Raw genomic sequence first — 24678 nt, 5'->3', positions numbered from 1 at the left:
TGAACTACAATATAAACTACAGTATAAACTACAGTATAAACTACAATATAAACTACAGCATAAACTACAGTATAAAACTACAGTGTAAACAACAGTATAAACTACAATATGAACTACAATATAAACTACAGTATAAACTACAATATAAACTACAGTATAAACTACAGTATAAACTACAGTATAAAACTACAGTGTAAACAACAGTATAAACTACAGTATAAAACTACAGTATAAACTAGAGTATAAACAACAGTATAAAACTACAGTGTAAACAACAGTATAAACTACAATATAAACTACAATATAAACTACAGTATAAACTACAATATAAACTACAATATAAACTACAGTATAAAACTACAGTATAAACTACAATATAAACTACAATATAAACTACAGTATAAACTACAGTATAAACTACAGTGTAAACTACAGTATAAACTACAATATAAACTACAGTATAAACTACAGTATAAACTAAACTACAGTATAAACTAAACTACAGTATAAACTTACAGTATAACCTTACAGTATAACCTACAGTATAAACTACAATATAAACTACAGTATAAACTACAGTATAAACTACAATATAAACTACAGTATAAACTACAATATAAACTACAGTATAAACTACAATATAAACTACAATATAAACTACAGTATAAAACTACAGTATAAACTACAGTATAAACTACAGTATAAACTACAGTGTAAACTACAGTATAAACTACAATATAAACTACAGTATAAACTAAACTACAGTAGAAACTTACAGTATAACCTACAGTATAAACTACAGTATAAACTTACAGTATAACCTACAGTATAAACTACAATATAAACTACAGTATAACCTACAGTATAAACTACAGTATAAACTACAATATAAACTACAGTATAAACTACAGTATAAACTTGTCATTTGTATCATATACATAATTTAGTAGTTTACTCAGTTGTCAAACAAATTAATAAAACATCATTAAATTAAATTGTGTTGATAACTATACATATTTATCTTAATTTTCTTTTAAAAGTACTATATTTTACATTAAAAAATATATGTTTTATAGTGCATGTTCAACAAGGTAACTTTAGTGTGCTACAGCAAAAACAGAAGAATATCGATGTTGCGAAATTATTTTATGAGTGAATAATCTACTCGTCCCATGAAGAATTATTGACTTAGTCATTTATTACAAGTATATCAAACAACATTTTAAGTTTATCGCAAAAATCTTCATATATACACGAGAAGTCTGACAGAGCCGGGAAACTAACAGCATTTAATGGATGTTTACAATGTCAAGCTTACTTACAAGGTCAAGAACTGTAGGTAGTGTAGTTCTTTATCTTGAATTATGATATTAAACACTGACTTGTGGTTTCTATACAATCACTTCATTTCAGTTTAGATCTGTATTGGAAGATCTTGCTAATCTATTTCTTTAATGGGATTGTAAATTCTTGCTCTATCACTGTATAACCTTGAGTTTTTGGAGCATATTATGTGTGTTTTTCCCCCCTCAGTTTTTGTATTGCTTTAACCAAAACTGTTTCTTGGAACGGCACATTATCTGTACATCATTATGTAAGTGTTTTAAGGCTCTTGATTGTAAAAGACATCACAGTCGATTACCTGACAGGGAATCCATCAAACAAACGCTCATAAACGTCCTCATGATGAGGATCTGCTGTAGAATATCTCTCGTCTGAGTTTAATCAGTGGTTTATATCGCAAAGAGAGAGTTATTGATTAAGCTAAAGTGAGTCTCTGCCCATTTATTACCTGCCGTTTGCTCAGACTCGACTCGGGAAAGTTCTGTGAGCGTGAAAGAAACAAATTAGCATTTGTCAGCAGGTTTAAAACTAAGCAATCTTTAGTGATTTAGGAATTATCCCACTAACAATTGCATCAGTGAGAAGTTTAAACGTTTCTTTTTATATTCTATAATATATATATATATATAATATATATATATGTTTTTTTATATATTTGTTTTTTTTTGCTCACCAAGGCTGCATTTATTTGCTCAAAAATACAGTAAAAACAGCAATATTGTAAAATAGTATTACAATGTAAAATACTGTTTTTTATTTCATATATTTAAAAATATAAAAAATAATATATTATATTTAAAAATCATCATTAGAATGAATCAACTATATGATTTGTGAAGGATCATGTGACACTGAAGACTGGAGTAATGATGCTGAAAATTCAGCTTTGATCACAGGAATAAATTACACTTTACTGTATATTTACATAGAAAATTGTTATTTTAAATTACAATAATATTTCACAATTTTTACTGTATTTTTGATCAAATAAAAACTCCAGTATATAGTAGCTCTACTAAATTCAGTGAAGAACTTGCTTGTCGACACTGTGTTTGTTGATTTCTCCAGCGGCCGGACTGTTAGTTAGAGGTATTTTCTCTTGGTTTACATGGACCGTCATTCCATTATTATTATATATTTTGTTTTGTTTTGACCAGAAAATAGGTATTGTTCCAGAGTTCCTCTGGTCACAGCGTTTCAGCTTGCTGATCTCAGATGTAGTGTAAATGCAGGAGAAAGTCCACTTGGAACAAGAACAAACATTATGCATTTAATTTGAATTTTGAACATTGCAATTGCAAAATTAGTGCTAAAGATCATATTTGGACAAACAAATGGGAATAGTCTCTCTCCTCGGTTGACTCACTGTCTTTGTCTGATGTGTGTCATCTGAGATTTGAAGCTGAAACCGATGAGAAGAGCGATTCTGAACGCTTGTGTGGATCTGGTGCTCAGATTTAAGAAGAAAGAGAAGCCATAACCTTTACCGATGGTCAGTAGTGTATATATGTGTTTGTTTGTGTGTGTATATATATATACATATACACAACATTATAATAATTTGACTGAAGACGACAAGATCCTGAAGTTTAGGGACAAGTTTGGAGCTGAAACAACATTGTGTAAAAGTTATAGAAATTATAGATCAACATGACAAATTGATGGTATGTGTGTGTGTGTATGTTTGTATGTGTGTGTGTGTGTGTGTACTGTATGTCTAGGCAACATTTATATAAAAAACACAAAGTAAACAATTTCTCCACCGATAGCCGATTATTCAGAATGATATCTGTCGATACCGATTGCTTGATAGTGTTTTTTATTTAACTAATGCTGTAAATTATACAGGGAATATACAGAAATATATTCATAAATATAGGCTAATTAACAGTAAATAAGCTCATCTCTAGTGTTTTTTTTATTGCTAACTAATGAACTGTTAATAAAACTGATGTTTAATACGGCAGTTTTTGCGATGAAAGATCAGCGTTGATCTGTGTTAGCGATTATTAGCCGATATATCGGTGCATGTGTAATGAATACAGCTCATCACAGCTGGTGCTCTATTATAGATGAACACATGCATGTGAAACACACTGAAAGCAGCAATATTAGGCCAGAATTACACGCCTGTTCTTTACAGATTACAGTTCTACGCCTGTCTCTTGAGATGCAGGAACATCCAAGGTTTAATTGACTCCAGGCCACGTCCAACACCACGTCACCCTCTTTATTTGGCTGCAGGACTAAAAGCCTGGAGATAAACTCCAGAAATAGAGGAGAGAGAGAGAGAGAGAGAGAGAGATGGCGAGAGAGAGAGAGAGAGAGAGAGAGTGTGTGTGAGTCATCTGTATCAGCTGCACTCGTCCCTGGGTGTGTGTTAGCCTTAATGTCTTCAGTGAACACACAAGTATAGCTGTAAAACACACACAAACTGAAACACCCGGTTCAAGCCTGTGTCTGAATGTACGTTGGGATCCACAAAGTTAAAGTTGTCTCGTCTGTTCTGGGTTGAGTTTTGTCTATGTTCTTGTTCATCTGTTGACATGTTTTTTTTTTTCTTGTTTTTTTTTCCTTTTTTTTCTGATTGTTTTGCGCACCTGTTTCTTGTTCAGTTGGTTTTCTCCGGTGTATTAAAGCGGGGCTCAGTAGTTTCGGGATTTCTTCGCTGTATTCTCGCTTTTTGCTCGCAGGTTTCTCTCTAGAGCTCCCCCCACAGCTTCGGAATAGATATTTGACAACACTGTTGTAAAAACTCGTTGGCTATTCTCAGACACCAGAGGCTAGTAGATCAACGACATCAAAGCAGATGGGACATTCTTTAAAACGTCTTCTTCATTCGGGTTCGGACAGCGTGAGGGAGCGCAATAATGACGGCATTTTAGCAGATTTCTTTTGGCCGTAAAGCAATTGTTTACATCGCGAGACCTGATATCACGCGAGACTTCCTGACGCGGCGGCTGGCGGCCCAAAGTTGCAAGTGCAGATTTTCCGCTCACGGGCACCAGGGGGGTGCGAAACGACCACCATTCAACCCGAAATAAGTAATATAACCATTCCAATGACTCCGAAGCTGTTCAGTTAAGGTAAAAAAGTTACTTAGATCACCTTTAAAGCCATCAGTTTAGCTCTACTGAACATCTAATATTGTCTTTATGTGTGTGAAGCTGCTATGGATTGCCTTTGCTTTAGTTTCGCCTCGCCTGCACCGTGACAAATGTGTGTAAGCAATGCATGTTTATTTTGTTCACCCAGTTGCAGCACTTAACAAGAAGTACATTTATACATCTACTAATACATTTTTAAAATCAAGTTGTATCCGTTAATATTAGTTAATGCACCGAGAACATGAACGTTTTTATTAACTAACACTAACAAAAGTTAATAAATGCTGTATATTAATAATACAAATAATAATAAACTTTATTATTATAGAGTATAACTAATGCATTAATTAATGTTAACAAATGAGACCTTTACTTGTTCTTTTATTTTTACTTTTGGATCCACTTCATGTAAGGTTACAGTTAAGCACTGAGTAATATTAACATGTACTTGCTATAGGGTTAAACTTAGGGTTAGGGTTTGGTTGAGGGTTAGTTGCATGTCATTATGCATAATTTACTGTTATTACACTGTAAAAAAAAAAAGTTCCTGCATTAAATTAAGTATAATCAACTTGGACATTTTAGTGATTTCAACTTAAATTACATTAAATTACTTAAAAAATTAGTTGAATTTTATATAACTTTTTTTTTTGTGTGAAAATTGCATAATTTATTTTGATGAGTTATGTAAAAATATATGTTGTCATAACTTATTGATCATACATATACTGTATATATATTTTTTTATTTTTTTTACAGTGTACTACAGTAACTACATGTAACAAGGACACTAAAATAAAATTGGGTTACACTTTATTATAAGGTGTCATTGTTACAGTGTAATTATACATTTAAGGAATGAGTAACATTAATTAATAACATGTACTTACTATAGGATTAGGGTTTGGTTGAGGGTTAGTTGCATGTAATTCTGCATAATTTACTGTTATTACTATGGTAAGTACATGTAATGTAACAAGGACACTGCAAAATAAAAACTGTTAAACTGTTACCGAACCTTTTTGTGATTACTATTCATTTTTCTCAAACGCACTTTATATTACAATCATGTATGAAATGTGCTTTACATAAACTCTCCTTTCCAAAAAAGTGTCAGCACTCAATTCTATTTTTCAAGCACAGGAAATGATGTCACTAGCTGTTGATCACCATGTCATAACTGATGCTGTTACTGTAAATGCTCTGTGTAGTAAATCATGCTGTTGTGTTCTGCCAGTTTCAGGGCTGTCACTCGTCTTCTCACGGCTTCGCTCGCGTCTCTCCGCCGGGTTCCAGAGCTCTGGTGACGCTGCTCATTTCCAGCTGACTTCATGCTATCCGTGTCTCCGCGAGGCCGAAGTCTGGATTGGACACGATGTACCGAGGCACATTTTCCTGGCTGTGTTTCAGCAACAGTAGCGACTGGGACAGATCTCACGTCCAGGCCAGATCTCTACAAATAACCAGCGTAAAACAACAGATCAGATGCAGAAACTCCATCTGAGGATCTTAGAGTCGCTGTGGGTTGTTCTCATGTTCAGTGTTGGAATGGATCAAACATTAAACTGTCTGGGTATTATTTTTGTCATGGCAAAACAGTTTCCCCAAAGAGATCAATAAAGTTTCTATCAATCAAAAACTCCATTTATTAAAGAATATTCCATGCATCAATTTTTTTTATGATTTGATTGATTGCAGAAAACAGTTGTGCTGCTTCATATTATGGTAATGATACACACTATCATTCAAAAGTTAGAATTTTTAACATTTAAAACATAAATTAATACATGTATTCAGCAAGGATGCGTTAAATTGACCAAAAGACACAAATAAAGACACAAAAGCTTCTATTTCTACTAAATGCTGTTCTTTTGAACTTTCTATTCATCAAAGAATCCTGAAAAAAAGTTCAACGTTGATAACAAGTAGAACAATTATTGATATTTATTACTAATAACTGGAGTTATGGCTGCTGAAAATGCACCTTTGCCATCACAGGAATAAATAACTTTTTAAAAAGAAAAATTATCTTCTTTTATTTAAAATGTACTTACTTTAAATTGTCACAATATTACTATTTTGTACCATTTTGTAATTATTGTACTGAATTGTAATAATATTTCACAATATAATAATATATTATAAATAAATGCAGCTTTGGTGAACAAAAGATTCTTAATTATTCCAGACTTTTGAATGGTAGTGTGTATATATATAATATAATTCTATAATCTAACTAAATTATTGATTATTTGAAAAAAAAAAAAAGATGACATCATCATCCAGAAAGTGACATCATTTTGGTGGGAAAACACCAGCACAAACATCAGTGAGTAAGAGAGGATTTGATGAGTTCTGTGATGTTTTGTGTCACTTTAACATGCATCCTGTTAGAAACATTACAGCTGGTATGATATTATACAAATTTCAGAACATTGTTTAAAAATATCAAACTTGCATATTTGCACTGGTATTTTCTCCTCTATTGTGTCGTATATCGAGTGAAACGCTTCAGGAACAAGAACAAATGTGGGCGGGGCTTGATTGTGTCTGTGAGGAATTGATTGGATGGTTGTGGTTTGCTATTGGCTGATCTCATGTGAGTGACAGGTTATAGCCCCGCCCACATCATCAGAGAAGAGAAGAGATGCTGCAAGAGGAACTGATTCTGATGCAAGATTATTAACACAATAATGATGTGCACCGATAAATCATTTACAATAAACACTGCAATATTCCACTAAAAATGTTCCATTCTGATTTCATGCTGATTTTAAGTGCATGACTTTGACCAGAGCATATTTCTAAAGGTTTGATAAGTGCTTTTATATTAATGCTTCCCAATCTACAACACAAGCATGTTATCTTTTTAAAGTGAGCTGCATTAGGCTATAAGAATGACCCTGCTCTTGTCATCAAACGCTTATTCTGCACATGGAGAAGAAAACGGGCTTTATTGATCGCCTTTGAAAATAACATTTGGAGCTAAAGCAGCGTTTCACTCATATCAGCATGAAGATCACAGATCACAGATCAGCAAATCAAACGCTTGCTTCTGATCAGAGAACGCCAGTCAAATCACACATCTTGAGCTGAAAATGAACTGCATCTCTTACTATTGTTTCACACTTCATTCATTTTGCAATACTGACACGGTTAATGAACTGAAGCGACACTTCTCTTCTGTAGAGCTGCTATTAGCTGAATTGCTCTTGTTTCATAATTGATTAACTTTACAGAGTAACTGAATCACTGAACACTGACTGAACTGAAGTAACTGTTCAGAGAACATTCAAAAGGAACATTCTCATAATGAATGAATTCTTTTTTTTTTTTCTGTCGTCCCGGTGTTGATTAGCTGTGTGTATCCTTGATCTTGAAACAAATTGAGAATAGGTTTGTTGCAATGAGAAAGCTGCTCTTCACTGAAGTCGCCACAAACGATTAGAGGCTTGAAATCGATGATCTCCTGATGTAGCAACCCCCGAACACCATAGCAACCACCCAGAACACCCTAGCAACAGCATAGCAACCACCCAGAACACCCTGAGTACCTTAGCAACCACATAGCAACACCCTAGCAAGTACCTTAGCAACCACCCCGAACACCCTAGCAACCTCCCAGAACACCCAAGCAACAGCATAGCAACCACCCAGAACACCCTGAGTACCTTAGCAACCACATAGCAACACCCTAGCAAGTACCTTAGCAACCACCCCGAACACCCTAGCAACCTCCCAGAACACCCAAGCAACAGCATAGCAACCACCCAGAACACCCTGAGTACCTTAGCAACCACATAGCAACACCCTAGCAACCACCAAGTACCTTAGCAACCACCCCAAACACCCTAGCAACCACATAGCAACACCCTAGCAACCACCAAGTACCTTAGCAACCACCCCAAACACCCTAGCAACCACATAGCAACATCCTAGCAACCACCCAGAGTACCCTAGCAACAGCATAGCAACCACCCAGAGTACCCTAGCAACCACACAGAACACCCTAGCAAATGGAATGTTCTTTTAAAAACTGGACTTTTCAGGGATCATTCAAAAACAACATTCACAGCTTAATTGGAACGTTACCAAACCGTTTTTTGGAAGATATTACTGGGTCTTTTGCTCAAGAATCTGCTGTAAATAATGCAGGCTTACACTGCTCTCTTTCGAATAATATAGCCAGCATACCCGTTTTCACACAGATACACCCGGTAAACCTGCATGTGATTTGGACTTCAAAGCGTCTCTTGTAAATCGTGTCTATCTCTGGATGCCTCTGGCAGACTTTGCATTTCACTACATGGATTTGAAGCTGTGAGAATGTACTTGGGAAATCAGTTTGTAACAGGCTTAGCTACGCTGAAAATGAACAAATTAAAAGGCAAACAATGAAGCAGCTAAATTAAACTTGAGTCTTAAAGTCCCACTGATGTGTCTTGGAGCGCGCAGCTTTGATGCGTTGACGTAATTTCCACTGAAACAGGAAGCGAAGGCGGGACATATTGATTGGCTCCTCCCCTTTTTCAAACAGCCAATAGCGTTTAGTTTACCTCACAGACTGACAGCACCATGGAAGCGAATCCGATACGTTGGATTCAATAGTAGAGATGCGAATAAATTCTAGCCATTTCATTCTTAACCAACGTACAGTTGGAAAACAGAATAAAACTCGAGCATTTGAGCAACCGAACACACTTCTCTAACACATATTGCTCTGTGTGTGTCAACGGTCACTCCGGCCAGGTGGTGTTTATAGCACAGGGGGCGGAGCTTTGCATTCTAGAGAGCTTTTGATTGGACAGAAGATGTGATGAGACGCTGAAGTCTGCGGTGATGCCATAAAAATCCCTGATCCATTCCAGCGGAAGTGAGAGATTGCGAGTTTTGTATGCTTATATCTCCTAAATGCGAATTTTGTCATTGTTTTGGAACAAACCAGCTTATTTATAACCTTAAGGCTAACATATACTAAAAGATTTCAGTGGCCTTTAAAGGTGCAGTATGTAATATCGACAGCTAGTGGTTGAAATGGGTACTGCAGTCCAAATTCTAAATATTTGAAGAGAGTTGTTTCCCGCCTCCTCAGACTCGACTCTGGTTGCCAGATTGAGAAGACGCAACAGGATCGAGCGCAACTGACAATATTAGGCCACGAGCCTTGATGAGTTGATTTATTCGTGTTTTAATATGAGCTTTTTAGACGGATGCCTACGTTTATTTATAGGTCGGGTAGAATCTGCGATTTCTAAACCCAGATCGTTTGCTGGATTTTTATTTAATTTTTTTTACTGCGTTATCCCACCAACTGGCAACCCGGTGTGTTGAAATACTATTGGGTGAATTTGAAGTGGGCGGAGTCACAAAAACAGACATTCCAACACTGAACGCACATGTCAAAGAGTAACTGTAGAAGTGTTTTCCAGAGAACAAGCATGTTTCCTAAATATCTGCAAACATATGCTATTTCTATGCTTTAGTAGAGTCAAAAAAATGAAGTTTTCTTGTTTTTGCAAAGAGAAAACATTTCATTTTATCATTACGAGTTTTAGTATAAATTTTTTTTTTTTTTTTTTTTTTAAATGCATTCAGAAATGTGTACGTTTTGAGACCATTAACAAACATTCTATTAATGTTACTGGAAGATTTGCTGTTCACAGTGTCGAGGTTCTCGGGTGTTAAATGGTAAAATTACTGAAATTGCATAACACACACATCGTGAAAAAATAAGGTACAGCATATCCCGCAAGTTGCACAGAAAACAATGAATCATGTTAATTACCCCACACACATCAGAAATTAAAAGCCTTCATCATTAATTGCAGCCTATAATTAGTTGTGTTTTCTCAGTGATGGTTTTGGCCGTGGATTCAGTGCTGTCATCGCTGACGAGATACGCCAGAAGCCAAAGCATGATCTCGCTTGCAGAAGCCTGAAACATGCCCAGAACATGCTGAGCTGATGAAGATGATGAAGATGATGATGGTGTATCCATGCATCAGCCGGATCTCCGCTCATACACACATGCAGTGTTTCCATCTTCACGTTCAGCTAAACTCTTATAAAGCTTCAAAAGACGGGTTCCCTTTGGTTCCCTAAAGAGTCTTCAGTCATCAGTTCTAGTGCATGTGAAGAACATTTGAACAATCCTTTCTCCACTATAAAGAACCTTTTGAGCAACTGGAAATGTTAATGGAACCATCGATGTAAGAGTGCAGAGATATTTGCTCCAGTACTGGTGACGTAAACTGATCATTAGAGATTCATTCTAGCAGAGGAAACAATTCTGACTGTTTTATTCAGCAAAAGTTTTTGTTTTCCAGTACGAATATCTAAACATCCCGAAAACAAAATATATTTAACTGGAGAAATTGTGCTGAAAAACTCATTTGTGTTTTTTGTTTCCCCCATAACATGTGAAATAGAATTAATAGTGTTTTATTACATGTGTGTGAATCTGTATTAGCCTACTTTAATTATTATATCTCATCAAATGAGAAGATTATGATCAGTTGGACAAACCAAAAGGAGTGCAATTAATATGCTTTACAAAGGTTAAAAAAAAATATTATATCATATCTCATATTATATCATATCATGTAAAATATTAAAGACCTGTTTTGAGATAATTCACATTTAATCGTTTTTTACCCAACTAGCAAATTTCCTTGTTTTTACCTTGAAGATGCTTGAAAATAAAGGGGGAAAACACTATTTGTTAATGGACTAAGAAAAATAAAAGTTTAATATTATTATTATTATTGTAAGATATTATGACTTGTATATGGAAGCTTGTTTATGCTGCTAAATTTAAAAATTTAATGAACAAATAAAAGTTAATAACGACTTTTTATCTCAATTCTAACTTTTTTTTTTCTCAGAATTGCGAGTTATAAAGTCAAAATTAGGATATAAACTTTTTATCTCACAATTTTGACTTTTTTTTTTTTTGCAAGTTTATATCCTAATTCTGACTTTATAACTTGCAATTCTGCAAAAAAAAAAAAAAAAAAAAAAACCGTCAAAATTGTGAGATAAAAAGTCACAATTACCTTTGAAATGGTTTTATTCCGTGGCGGAAACGAGCTTCCGTAGTTTTCAGATAATTCATGTTGAGGGCAAATAGATTTTTCTTGTTTTAGCCATAAATCTCACTAAACTTGTTTTGATTTATGCTGATGAAAAAGAAACTAAATGTTTCATAAGTGTTAAATGGATAGTTGAGCCACAAATGTTGCTGTAAGTCTTTCTCCCTCAGAAGAATCTTCATTTCCGGGAACTATTTGTGGAAATCTGTACCACAATCAATTAGAGAATGCTCATCGTTTAACTCATCTAATCATTTTAAGAGCAATATATCTTTCTTTTTTTATTGTGTACATATATATCGTCTTTTTTGTCTAATATGTTTAATTGTAAAAGTTGTAGTTCTAGTATTGCTGTAGTTGTTTTGCCCTCTTCTCTGGTTTTAGGCCTAATAACATCTGGCAAAGGGACTAGCGATGAAAACTAATGTGGATTGATATCCCACACAATGTTTCTTTTGGGGTTTTTAGACTGTAAAATGATTAGGATGATCGATCAGATGGCTGAATGAAGCAGAGGTCAGAGGTCATGTGTCAGTGTGTGTGTGTGAACCGCCTGCGTGAACTTCAGAGCTAATTGTGTAATTGGAGAAACACGGGTAGTGGATTTGTGGAGCAGCGGATCCTGATGAGTGAGTTATATAAGAGGAAAACAGGGATGAGGAGTGGACCGGTGTGATCCGACAGAAACCCCGGAGAGGAGAGCTTTGATAGTCTTGCTGGATTCCGGTTCTGCTCCGACACACACACTCTTTTCCTCCTGACTACAGCGCTCGCTGGGCCAAAAATAAAGTGCACTAACTGGCTTCTTCTCACATGCCGCAATGTTGTGTTTGGGTGACGTCAACATAATTCTTTGCTTAGAGAGAAAGTGTTTGCTGAGGCAGTCAGAGCCGAACAGAGCGACAGCGCCACCCAGCGGACAACACGGGGATCACACTGCTAATATGAGTTATCAAACATAACACGGGGATCACACTGCTAATATGAGCAGAGATTGGGTTTATATTTATCATGATCATAGTGTTTCTATGTGAACACATGCTATACAAGCAACATCATGATGTGTGTAATAACACACTGACAAACACGATTATTATTCATATTATTATTCATATTATTTTTAGTGAATATTTCCACCTGACTTCAGTCATTATATCTCATTATATGAGCAGTTAATAATACAGCAAGTGGGACAAACCATAAGAGGTGCAATTAATGTCTGCTAAAAATATACACTTTATATGTTTTAATGATATAATTAATTATGCAATTATTAAAATTAAACATCATCCCAGCTAACAAAAATACGTTCTAGAAAGTTTTGCTAACATTCCCATCACTCTGAAAAATGCTGGGTTGTTTCAACTCATGTTTGGGTCGATTGTGGACAAACCATTGGTTTAAATGTTTTAATTACATTTTTAACCCAACGGTTGCGTTTGTCCATATTTGACCCAAACATGGGTTGAAACAACCCAAAATATTTTTTTTTAGAGTGATTAAGTTATGAAAACGTCATTTTTGAATGTTCTCTGAACTTTTGAAAATGTTTGTTTTTTTTAAATTAGGGAACATTCCATTCTTCAAACATTAGGAGAATGTTACTTTTAAATGTTCTCTGAACGTTCTAAAATGAGTCATAACATTTAAAAAACATCCGTCCAGTATCCAACTAAAAATGTTTTTGCGCTAACATTCTGAGGTTATGATTGAAGACCACATTTGAATTTTGATCTTCGAATGAACGTTGTATTAACGTGTCGTTACTGAAAGAACGTTTGATCATAACTTTGAGAGAACGTTCCCTCTAAACTAGGATAGGCTACTAATGACAAATAAATGACAGACTTGTACAGTATGTTCAATGAATGCAAGCTGATCCAAGATCATGTTAATTTAACACATATCATGTTTAATTATTTTCCCACTATGGAAAAGGAAAGTGTTAAACCCGCGAAACCTTGTGTAAATGTTCAACAGCAGATTCAGACTGTGATGAAACAGCATTGAAGATCACAGTCTGTGCAACCCTGACATCTACTGGTGTGTTCAGGACATCGCAGAGAGAAACCGGATCCGGTTAATGTTTCACACACGCCGGTGTTTTATTGCATTTATTATTATTTTTAAAAACATTTTATCTGTATTTAACAAGGCCAGATTCTTATTTGCAACAACAGATTGGCAGTGCTAAAAATGATGACAATAAGCTACACCAAAAGTTAAATTGATTTAAATTCTGTGTAATATAGAGAAAATATATAGTGTTTTTCCAGTCATGTGGCAGCATATCAATGCAATATTCTGTGGATAAATATGAGTCAATGTTATATAGTTATAACAGAACACACAACATCCTAAAGCCTGTATCACACTAAAAGCCTTTTAGTATAATTATAAAAACCTGCTGTGAAATCTGCACTGATTCTTATAAACGTAAGAATAACTTTAATATTGTTCGTAATATTTCAGCTGGACTGAAGCAGGTCACATCGTTTAAAAAATAAAATAAATCATGAGTATTAAATATGATGATCAGGCTTTCGAGGAAGGTTTATTTGTTCATCTCTCAATCATCATTGTCTTGCATTGCATTATATGTTTTAAAACTACAGAGCTTTGATCATAAAACTAAGCCTTTAAATATCATCTTATTGGGAGATATTGATATTTATATGCAAGTATCTGCTATAAATGTCTCATTGATTTACACTACAAGCTTCAGAATCTCATATTTTTGCTGAGTCTCTGAATACAATTTAGATGTTTTTTCCCTCCATATTCTCAATATATCAGACTATATGAGCCATAAAAGTATGATGTACCAAATATGATACTCAAAAAACATACTTTCTATACATTTTTCTTTTTTAGATTTCATCTAAAGGTTCAATTAACTGTTTTAAACAGGGTTAAAACAGAAAGTCAGCATGATATTGAACATCTAAGAAATGTAATGCATCTACACTGAATCTCAAACAAATATTTCTGAAAATCTCCAATATGCTGCTATGCATTTATGTTTAATGATATCTTAATCAGTGAACGGACACACGAGCCGTGCTGTGCATGTCGAACCTCACACAGTTTGGCAGTATTTCTAGTTCTCTGAAGCCAAACATGTAAGTACATGCATACAGTTACACATCTAGCTTCTGATTAGACTCCTCGATGTTATTTGAGGTAACATTTTTGGTGAATATCCCAGTGTGTAAACAACATTATTCGAATAATTATGGCTCCAAATTGGACTTTCATTGAAACCAGTGCCGTTCCCTGTAATTATCAACCAATTAGGCACCTAGAAAAGCAACATATGCTGATCTGCGATATCTGCAATGCATAGATTACCTTGGCAAGCATCTGGTTTATTGCTCAGTGTTAACCGGGGACACGCCGCTGTGGGTCCGTCGGGTCTGTGTTGGCCAGATTGAAGTACCAGACACCAGGAACCAGCACCAGGTGAAATTCATTGAACAAGCTTTACATAACTCAGCACACACTTGGCAGATCAGAGACGTGCGTGAGGTTCCCATTAATCTGAATTGGAACGGCACACATTGCACCGTAAATTTTCTTTTATGATGCCAGGAGGATTTGCAGCTACAATGAACCGTTTCTACGCTGCCATATTTACAACAGGAACATTCATGTTTACTTTGGGCGAGAGAAGGTATTCCCTGCTCCATCGCAACTTATTACTATAACTGGAAAACTGCAGGGCATCCCAGGACACGCCGCGATCGCTCTCTCCCTCTCCGTACAGACCAGTTTAACTATCAGAAACACTTAAAGGGAGAGTTCACCCACAAATTAACATTAGCCCATGATTTACTCACACTCAACTCATCCTAGGTGTATATGACATTCTTCTGTCAGACGAATACAATCAGAGTTATATTAAAATATGTCCTGGCTCTTCCAAGCTTTATAATGGCAGTGAATGGCTGATTCTGTTTTGAAGTCCATAAAAGTGCATCTGTCCATCATAAAAGTGCATCAAAAGGGCACTTTCTTTTGGACAGATGCACTTTTATGATGGACAGATGCACTTTTATGATGGACAGATGCACGTTTATGATGGATAAATGCACATTTATGATGGATGGATGCACTTTTATGATGGATAGATGCACATTTATGATGGATGGATGCACATTTATGATGGATGGATGCACTTTTATGATGGACAGATGCACTTTTATGATGGACAGATGCACTTTTATGATGGATAGATGCACATTTATGATGGATGGATGCACTTTTATGATGGACAGATGCACGTTTATGATGGATAGATGCACATTTATGATGGATGGATGCACTTTTATGATGGATAGATGCACATTTATGATGGATAGATGCACATTTATGATGGACAGATGCACTTTTATGATGGACAGATGCACATTTATGATGGATGGATGCACTTTTATGATGGATAGATGCACATTTATGATGGATAGATGCACATTTATGATGGATGGATGCACTTTTATGATGGATAGATGCACATTTATGATGGATAGATGCACATTTATGATGGATGGATGCACTTTTATGATGGATAGATGCACATTTATGATGGACAGATGCACTTTTATGATGGATAGATGCACATTTATGATGGACAGATGCACTTTTATGATGGACAGATGCACATTTATGATGGATAGATGCACATTTATGATGGACAGATGCACTTTTATGATGGACAGATGCACATTTATGATGGGTAGATGCACATTTATGATGGATAGATGCACATTTATGATGGATGGATGCACTTTTATGATGGATAGATGCACATTTATGATGGATAGATGCACATTTATGATGGACAGATGCACTTTTAAGATGGACAGATGCACTTTTATGATGGACAGATGCACATTTATGATGGATAGATGCACATTTATGATGGACAGATGCACTTTTATGATGGACAGATGCACATTTATGATGGATAGATGCACATTTATGATGGATGGATGCACTTTTATGATGGATAGATGCACATTTATGATGGATAGATGCACATTTATGATGGACAGATGCACTTTTATGATGGACAGATGCACATTTATGATGGATGGATGCACTTTTATGATGGATAGATGCACATTTATGATGGACAAATGCACTTTTATGATGGATAGATGCACATTTATGATGGACAAATGCACTTTTATGATGGATAGATGCACATTTATGATGATAGATGCACATTTATGATGGATAGATGCACTTTTATGATGATAGATGCACTTTTATGATGGATAGATGCACTTTATTAATGGACAGATGCACTTTTATGATGATAGATGCACTTTTATGATGGATAGATGCACTTTATTAATGGACAGATGCACTTTTATGGACTTCAAAATAGAAACGGCCATTCACTGCCATTTTAAAGCTTGGAAGAGCCAGGACATATTTTAATATAACTCAGATTGTGTTCATCTGAAAGAAGAATGTCATATACACCTAGGATTAGGGTGAGTAAATCATGGGCTAATTTAAAATTTTGGGTGAACTATCCCTTTAAGTTCTGCTAAAGTGCTGCAATTCTGAATGACAGATCTTTCCCTTTGATACATTTGCCGTATAAAAAAACTCGTTTGATATTTTTCTGTTCTGCCACTCCCTGGCTTTAAGGTCACGGGTTTGCTTTCCACCGCCTGCGTCTTTTGAAGCCCACCCTTGAAAAACTATAAGGAAACCATCTGTCAGGACATTAGAGGAAGTCCCAAATGGTCAAAGCTCAAATGCAAACAGTTCTTGATCTTATATCTCAGCATGGCCCTGCGTCTGAGTCTGCAGGAATGAGCCGAGGGGCCCCGTCTGTGCTGGAGTGTGTGTGTGTGTGTGTGTGTGAGCTGGAGTCAAACATCCACAACTTCATCAGAAAAACTCAAACGCTCGGGCTTCACTGAGGACAAAGTTATGGGTTATTCATTTCACCCAACATAAAACCGTTATGATGGAACACACAGTCAAACCAAAGTTTATTCAGACGCCTTCAACATTTCTCACATTATCAGTTTATTCGCTATAGTTTAGAAAATGGTAATAAAATATGAGCAGAACTCAGTTGATATTTGACTGGTTTTGTCCGTCCTTCTGTTAGACTGTCTCACACATGAATTATGTTGAATATCTGTCAGCTGTTAAATTTAACTACACAATTAGATAATACCAGTTTAGCTCAACCAATCACCAAGCAATGCTTCATTTTGTTCAGTCTGTGTGTAAAAAGAGCATTAGTAATTAAAGAAAACACACTTCAGCAAAACATGATCAGCTCAAAGTGTCCGAATCATTTTTGGTCCCAAATTGTTATAAGTGTTACTGGTAGTCTCTGTATGAAGAATCTTTGGGTATAATATGTCATAGTTTACTTTATTTTGCTCTCCTCACTTACATAAATGAACTATAGTTTCCTGCACACACTAGTGAAACAATATCAGAAATCATATCTGGTGTCTGAATCATGTTTGGTTTGACTGTATATAATTAGTAGTTTAAACCAGGTTTGAGGATGATCTCAAATAGTTCATTTTTTTGCAATCGCTATAGGACCCGTTTCACTTTTACAAAACTCTTCACTAAACTAAACTGTGGATAATTTGCCATTGTTTTGGCACAAAATGCATTCAGTCTTTAAAATTACATTAATTCCTTTCTCAAACACCAAACATTACACGTTTACATACTCTTTTCAAAACTGTTAAACTTGCATTCAAATCCTAACAAAATACAAAATTGAATGAGACAACTTGATATATTTCTATAGCAATGTCATATTGAAATATATGTAAGCTTGTTTCCGTCACTGAATAAAACATTTTAAAAGATAATTGCGACTTTTTGTCTCACAATTGCGAGTTTACATCTCGCAATTCTGACTTTATAACATGCAATTCTGACTTTATAACACACAAGTGCCAGTTTATATCTCACAATTCTTACTTTATAACTCGCAATTGTGAGGTAATATTGACTGTGCGCTGTATTCTGCTGTCAGGCCAGTAGATGGCGATGTCACTTTGTAAAGAAACACTCCGAACATATAGACCGAACACGTAACACGCATGTGCATGATATCACCGTTTTCAAAAACTTGCACATGAAACTCATTTTCAAAAGGTGCCGTTTTCAGGCCCCCAAAACGTCATTGTCATGTAAATGAACGACAAAAATGCATAACATTTTTTACGTTTTTAGTTGAAAAAGGTGTTGTGTAAAAGGCCCCTCAGTCTTTAAATTTATTTCCATTTATACAAAATAGCACAACTTTTGGGCTATTTACACCACATATTTTCAACTAAAAACTGAAAACCTTTTATGCATTTTGGTCATTCAATTACAGGACAACAGCATGGGGCCTGAAACCGCAAACTTTTGCACAAAAAGTGCAAGTTTTTGAAAACGATCCCGTTCTCGTCTCCTGGTAAACGACAAAAACCTGAATTTGTGAAAACGGTGACGTCATGCACATGCATGTTATGTGTTCAGTCTATAGGCTTGTTCGACTTGAACCGGCGCTGCACAGACCTATCGGTGAATGACATCAAAGTACCGCGAGAGCGAATAGAAAGTAGACGGCTCCTATATGCTTTTGAATTGCTCTCGCGGTACTTTGATGTCATAAACCGATCGGTCTGTGCAGCGCCGGTTCAAGTCGAACAAGCCTTATATGTTCATATGTCTTTACAAAGTGACATCGCCACCTACTAGCCTGGCAGCAGAATAAAGCGATTAGGCCAAGTCACGGATCCATGTGAACAAAATCGTTTTGACAACATTGTTGTCTGTAGCTATGTGAAAAATGCAAAGGAATAATTTTTCCATTTTTATTACATCGTTGTCGTGTAAACGTAGGTCTACCCTTAGAAATAATTTTGTACTGTAATGTAAACATGAACCATGTAACATACAATCCAGTGAATTCTAAACATTAGAGTGCCATTGTTGTTTTGATAAGAAATTTTACAAAAGAAAACACTATAATGGTGCCTGTTGTTGTTAAGTGTTTTTTAAGTATTTGTGTTATGAGTGACAAAAGAGTTATAGTCGGTTTATAGTCGTTCATACCCCTGCTTTTAACCCCGGCTAAAGGAGTGTTTCACTCAGCAGGGTTAGCAGCGCTTTTACCCGGGGTTAAGAAACTGTTAGCATTGTGGTGTCAAACTAGTTCAGTGTGAAACGATTTGGTGTTCGCATGTTAAGCTTAGAAACTGAAAACTAATCGCGTGCCTCATATTCACGTGTTTTGGACTGTAAACGAATAGGCTAACAGTCGTTTCAGCGTTTGAGGGGAAAAATGTCTAATTTTGACACAAAACGAGACAATTGGAGTGAAGAAGAGCCCGTTTCATTCTTACCTTTATAGTCTGAAATGTCCATTCAGTATAAACTTGACTGTAGTCAGGTAAAATGTAATGAGCGCTAGATCCTTTACATAAACAGTGCAGCGTTCGTCCAATCAGTGACCCTAACACCGCAAATATGCAAATGAGAACGTTAAACCAGGGTTTAGAAATGTACAGTGTGAAACGTCAGCATGAAAACCCAGGACTAGTTATTCATTTGGCATAATTTGGCAAAGTTTGATTCTGACAAAAGATAATGTGTTTTTGACTAAAATATTAGATTTTGATGTGACAGTTTGAGGATTAAGTTGGTGTGTAGTTCTGAGATTGTGTAGTTGTAAGAAAACTGTGAATTGTTTCATGTCTTGTGTATAAATAACCCAGGATTCTGTTTACCTGGGGTTTAGAATGACCCAGGAATAGGATTAACTAGTTCAAGTCAAGTGTGAAACGGAAAATTATTCCCAAATTGATCCCTTTTGTAGATGGTAATATGTAGGTTTCAGGCTACATCTAATTGTTTTGATAGTATTTCATTTTTTTGATCTGGAAAATATTTCAGTATGATTTAACAGTTTTTAAAAAGAGTTTTAGTGCCGTTTGTGTCTGAGTGAGAAAAGACTTCATGCAATCTGAAAGATGTCATCATTGAGGGAATGTTGTGCTAAAGCAATGGAAAATAATTCACAGTTCAGCTCACATGACCTAAGTATATTGAGAAATAATAATAATAATAATAATAATACAAATTCCTTCCAAAACATTTGTTTGCATAATTGGTGTTGTGCACTTGGAAAAGTAGAAGAAATAGACATAGAGGTTCAAAGGTTTATTCCACGATGCAAATCATGATAGACACTGAACTATGAAGATAATAAAAAGACAATTGTAGAAATACGTAAGTGCTTGTAAGAAATTTCAGTCAGCTTTTTGGTTTATCACACTGATGGTTCATCAGTAATCGAAGAGAATTCAAAATAAATAGCTTAAAATTAAATGCAGTCCGTGCTAAATCATATACACAGTTCTTTACACAAAGATGGATTATTTCTCCTACTGAAATCGATCTTATTTTCAACATTATAGTACAACTTATCTAAGTGCATTAAGCAAATCTAATCAGTACAACAGGAACAACAACAACAAATCTTCCGTCATAAAAGTTCAACCAAACAGATAGGAAAAAGTTAATTTATTCAAACCATCAAAACAAAAAAATGTTCCAAGAAATGCATTTATTTCCAGCACTTAATGACTTTATAAGGCAGCTCCGTTTGAAGTCACTGGGACTTTTCTTTGGCCCTCAGATGTGTTTGATTAATGTCCACAAATGTTCTTTTACTTTAACTGTAAGGGCAACTCTTATAAAAACCTTCCAAGTTGATGTGAGCATTTCTATTCAAGCTGTAGAAACTAGGGGTGTAACAACATGTCGTGTCACAATGTATCGCAATACAAAACTGCAACAATATATAAAAATTACTTACATTTTCAGTGTTTTAGTGTCATTACATTAAACTACTATATATAACATTGAATATAATGTATAATAATGCAATGGGTCCTGATGTTACCAGTAAAAAGTGTCCTACATTATTTTAAATATATCTAGTCAGTGAAAGAGTTCAAACATATTCGTCCTAAATAATTCTGTATTTTCAGCTTCAGAATCATGAATATTGTTATTCTGGTGTCTCTGTTGTCCTGTGCTTTGGGTTAGCAGCACTAAGTCCAAACCTATTCATTTACACACACAATGTAATACCAAATTAGCATTTTAATCAACAGTTAAAAAAAGTCTTAACCTTTTACCATTTGTCTTGGAGTATGGCGATAATACGGTATCGTGAGTTCAGTATCGTGACATGTATCGGATCGTGACATGAGGGTCTCGTTACACCCCTAGTGGACATATATCTAACCTTGTCAGAACTAAGACTAACATCAGAACAGTTTAATCGTTCGTGAACGTGATGTCTGGGAAAAGTCCTACTGCATGAACTCTTTCAAAATGTCGCAGGTGTTTTTGTTGATGACCTCGCGCAGCTTTCGGACGCGCCGGACGCTGGAGAGCACGATGAAGCTGTCGGGTTGCAGGACGGCCATGCCGTTATGAACGTCTCCCATGATGATGATCTGGCCGTCTGCGGTGGTCACGTTCGGACACGGACAGGCCCAGTCCATGTTCTGCAGGGTCACCTCAAGCGGATCCTTCCCGAAGAACTTCAACCCCATTTTCTCATCCTTCAGGATCTCCTCCACCGTGACCAAAGCGTGACCAGAATCCTGATCCTCGGTGAGCTCCGTCACACGGCCTAAAATCACGAAATCACTCCTACAGAAGCTGGTCACCATCTTGTGCTTCGGTTTGCACGGTTTGCATCGCTGGATCCTCAGGAACGGGCATGTGTCTTCGCACGCGTCTTTGGTTTTGAAGTTGTTCTCGTTGCCTTTGCATCCGCCGTATACGAACGGCTGGCAGCGGCGCTGGGATCCGCTGTACGCCCATCGAGGCTCGTACGCCTTGCAAGGTCCCTGGTAAATCGGGAGGTTACAAGGCGCGGAAAGCTCGTCCCGACACGACGACATGCATGTGTCGTAAGCGTCGAAGTGATTGCGGTTTTTGCTGCAGTTGCCGTACGTAAAAGTATAGCAGTTGTTCCTCTGTGGGTCGTAAAACCAGCTCAGCTTTTGCTCTCCACAGTTGTCACTATCCGGCACTTTAAAACACTCCTCGGCTGGGAAACCTGTGGAGTTTAGCTTTACAACCGGCTCTTGCTGGATTACGGACAGCGGGAAATGCGCGAGTACTGAGCCGCCGGGATTGGTAGCCGTGCACGTGTAAACACCGGCATCTTGCAGTTGTGCGTTGTAGATAACCAACTGCCCGATGTTAGTGACCACTACGTTCCCATGCACGTGATTGGGTTTCATAACCACGTTTCCGTGCTGTTTCTCCCAGGTGATCTCAGGCTTCGGTCGACCTGCAACTTCACAGAGAAAGCTAGCCGTGTCTCCGACGAACACGGATTGCTGAGACGGGATGCCGAGCATTATAGGAGTGTGTATGTGTACCGGAGTCGTGCGCTGGATTGTGGTGGTGGGTAATGCAGTGGTGCCGGTCGGGATGGGACTGGTGTTGGGCCACGTGAGATGAAAACGGCACGTCACGACCGATAAGGAGATTCCCTTCGAACACGCTTCGGCATCCATGTAGCACTTGTTGTAGTAGGTCATGCCGTCCGAGGCGCAGGTGAAGAGCGGGTCTCTCTCGCACCGGTCCCGGCACTTACACACCGGCTGGCCGTCCCAGATGTCGCACTGGGAGCCCTGCTGGGAGCACTGGAACGTGTCGCAGGACGCCTCCGTTGGCAAACCCATCGGCCCTTTCTTGCCTGTAGTGTCGATGAAGCGCGCCGCCACACAGCTGCGGTTACCACACACATTGGCACAGCACTTCTCAAATGTTTCACATTCCTGGACAAATGTAAACAAAGAGTGAATAATCCTGATATGTACAAAAAATGTGTGTGAGTGTGTGTGTATATATACTGCATGCATGTCCATTTTAGACATATGTTGCAGAATATTGTTGTTGTATTTATTTGATAATCTTGAATGCATGAATGAAAGGAAATATACATAATATTGCAATGCGATATCAATTATTATATAAAAATGTGTATTTTATGTACATTAAATTGAACATGCATGCAATTTATATAGCCTATATATACAAACATATCATATAAACTCAAATATAATATACTCATATAAAATTTGTATTTTATATACATGAAATGAAAATGCATGCAATTTATATAGAGTATGTATGTGTATTAATTTCATATATATATATACAAACACACATATATTGCACAATATTGTTGTTGCATTCACTTCATAATCCTGATTACATGAATCAAAAGAATTATACATATTGCAATGTTATAATATATATATAAATTACTCTATAAAATGTGCATATGTATATATATGAAATTAACATGCATGCATATATATATATATATATATATGCTATCAAATTTATATTCTATATATTCATATATATAGAATATATATGAAATGAACAAACATGCAAGTAATATATAAACATTACTAGCATGTTTGTTCATTATACATATATATATATATATATATATATATATATATATATATATATATATATATATATATGATGAATATAGTTATATATCATATATGAATGAAATGGACATGCATGAAACATATATTACAGTCAAAATGACAACTAATTTCAATGGAATGAAAAGGCAAACCTGGTCAGATTCACACTCTCGCGTGCAGGTGCTCATTGCATCAACCCACAGGTTCGGGTTCATGTCGTTTGGACAGATCCCCGCGTGGGAATGCGCCACTCTCTGCAAACTCATGCCTTTCACGCACTGCCTGTCCACAAACAGCAGCAGAACCTGTCCCGAGACGAACCAGATCCAGCGAGGAAACAGCATCCACCACATGTCGGAAGGCACAAATGAGGAATTATTTCGAGGAGTTTACTAACCTAATTTTATTGGAACAGCTGAGCCAGAACTGTGCGCCTCGAGCTTCCAAGCAGCAGGAGGGGGGAAAAAAGAAAATCTCCCAGAGATTCAGAAAACTGTGAGTGGAAAATGAGTTTAGATCTCTGTATTTATAGGCCTACTCTCTAATAGTTTTCACTTCTTGAGCAACAAAGGCTCGCCTGACCACAAATCTCGCCCTCACGCGCAAATGACT

The 24678-nt window shown here is 36.4% G+C and overlaps 1 protein-coding gene across 1 annotated transcript; it reads right to left on the bottom strand.

The window, feature by feature from the left end:
• Window positions 1–20847: 20847 nt before the first annotated feature.
• On the bottom strand, window positions 20848–24419 carry wfikkn2b (WAP, follistatin/kazal, immunoglobulin, kunitz and netrin domain containing 2b; the record flags this gene model as incomplete). The annotated part of the gene is made up of 2 exons (XM_084434819.1): window positions 20848–23397; window positions 24219–24419. 2 exons carry the CDS (start codon window positions 24417–24419, stop codon window positions 21910–21912), a joined length of 1689 nt encoding a protein of 562 aa, XP_084290945.1. The 3' UTR covers window positions 20848–21909.
• Window positions 24420–24678: the final 259 nt, after the last annotated feature.

This window comes from Rutilus rutilus (genome assembly GCF_951802725.1).
Source record: "Rutilus rutilus genome assembly, chromosome: 16".
NCBI classification, from domain to species: Eukaryota; Metazoa; Chordata; class Actinopteri; order Cypriniformes; family Leuciscidae; genus Rutilus; species Rutilus rutilus.
The sequence above is the reverse complement of the archived record's forward strand: the minus strand, read 5'-3'. Positions and strand labels throughout refer to the sequence as shown.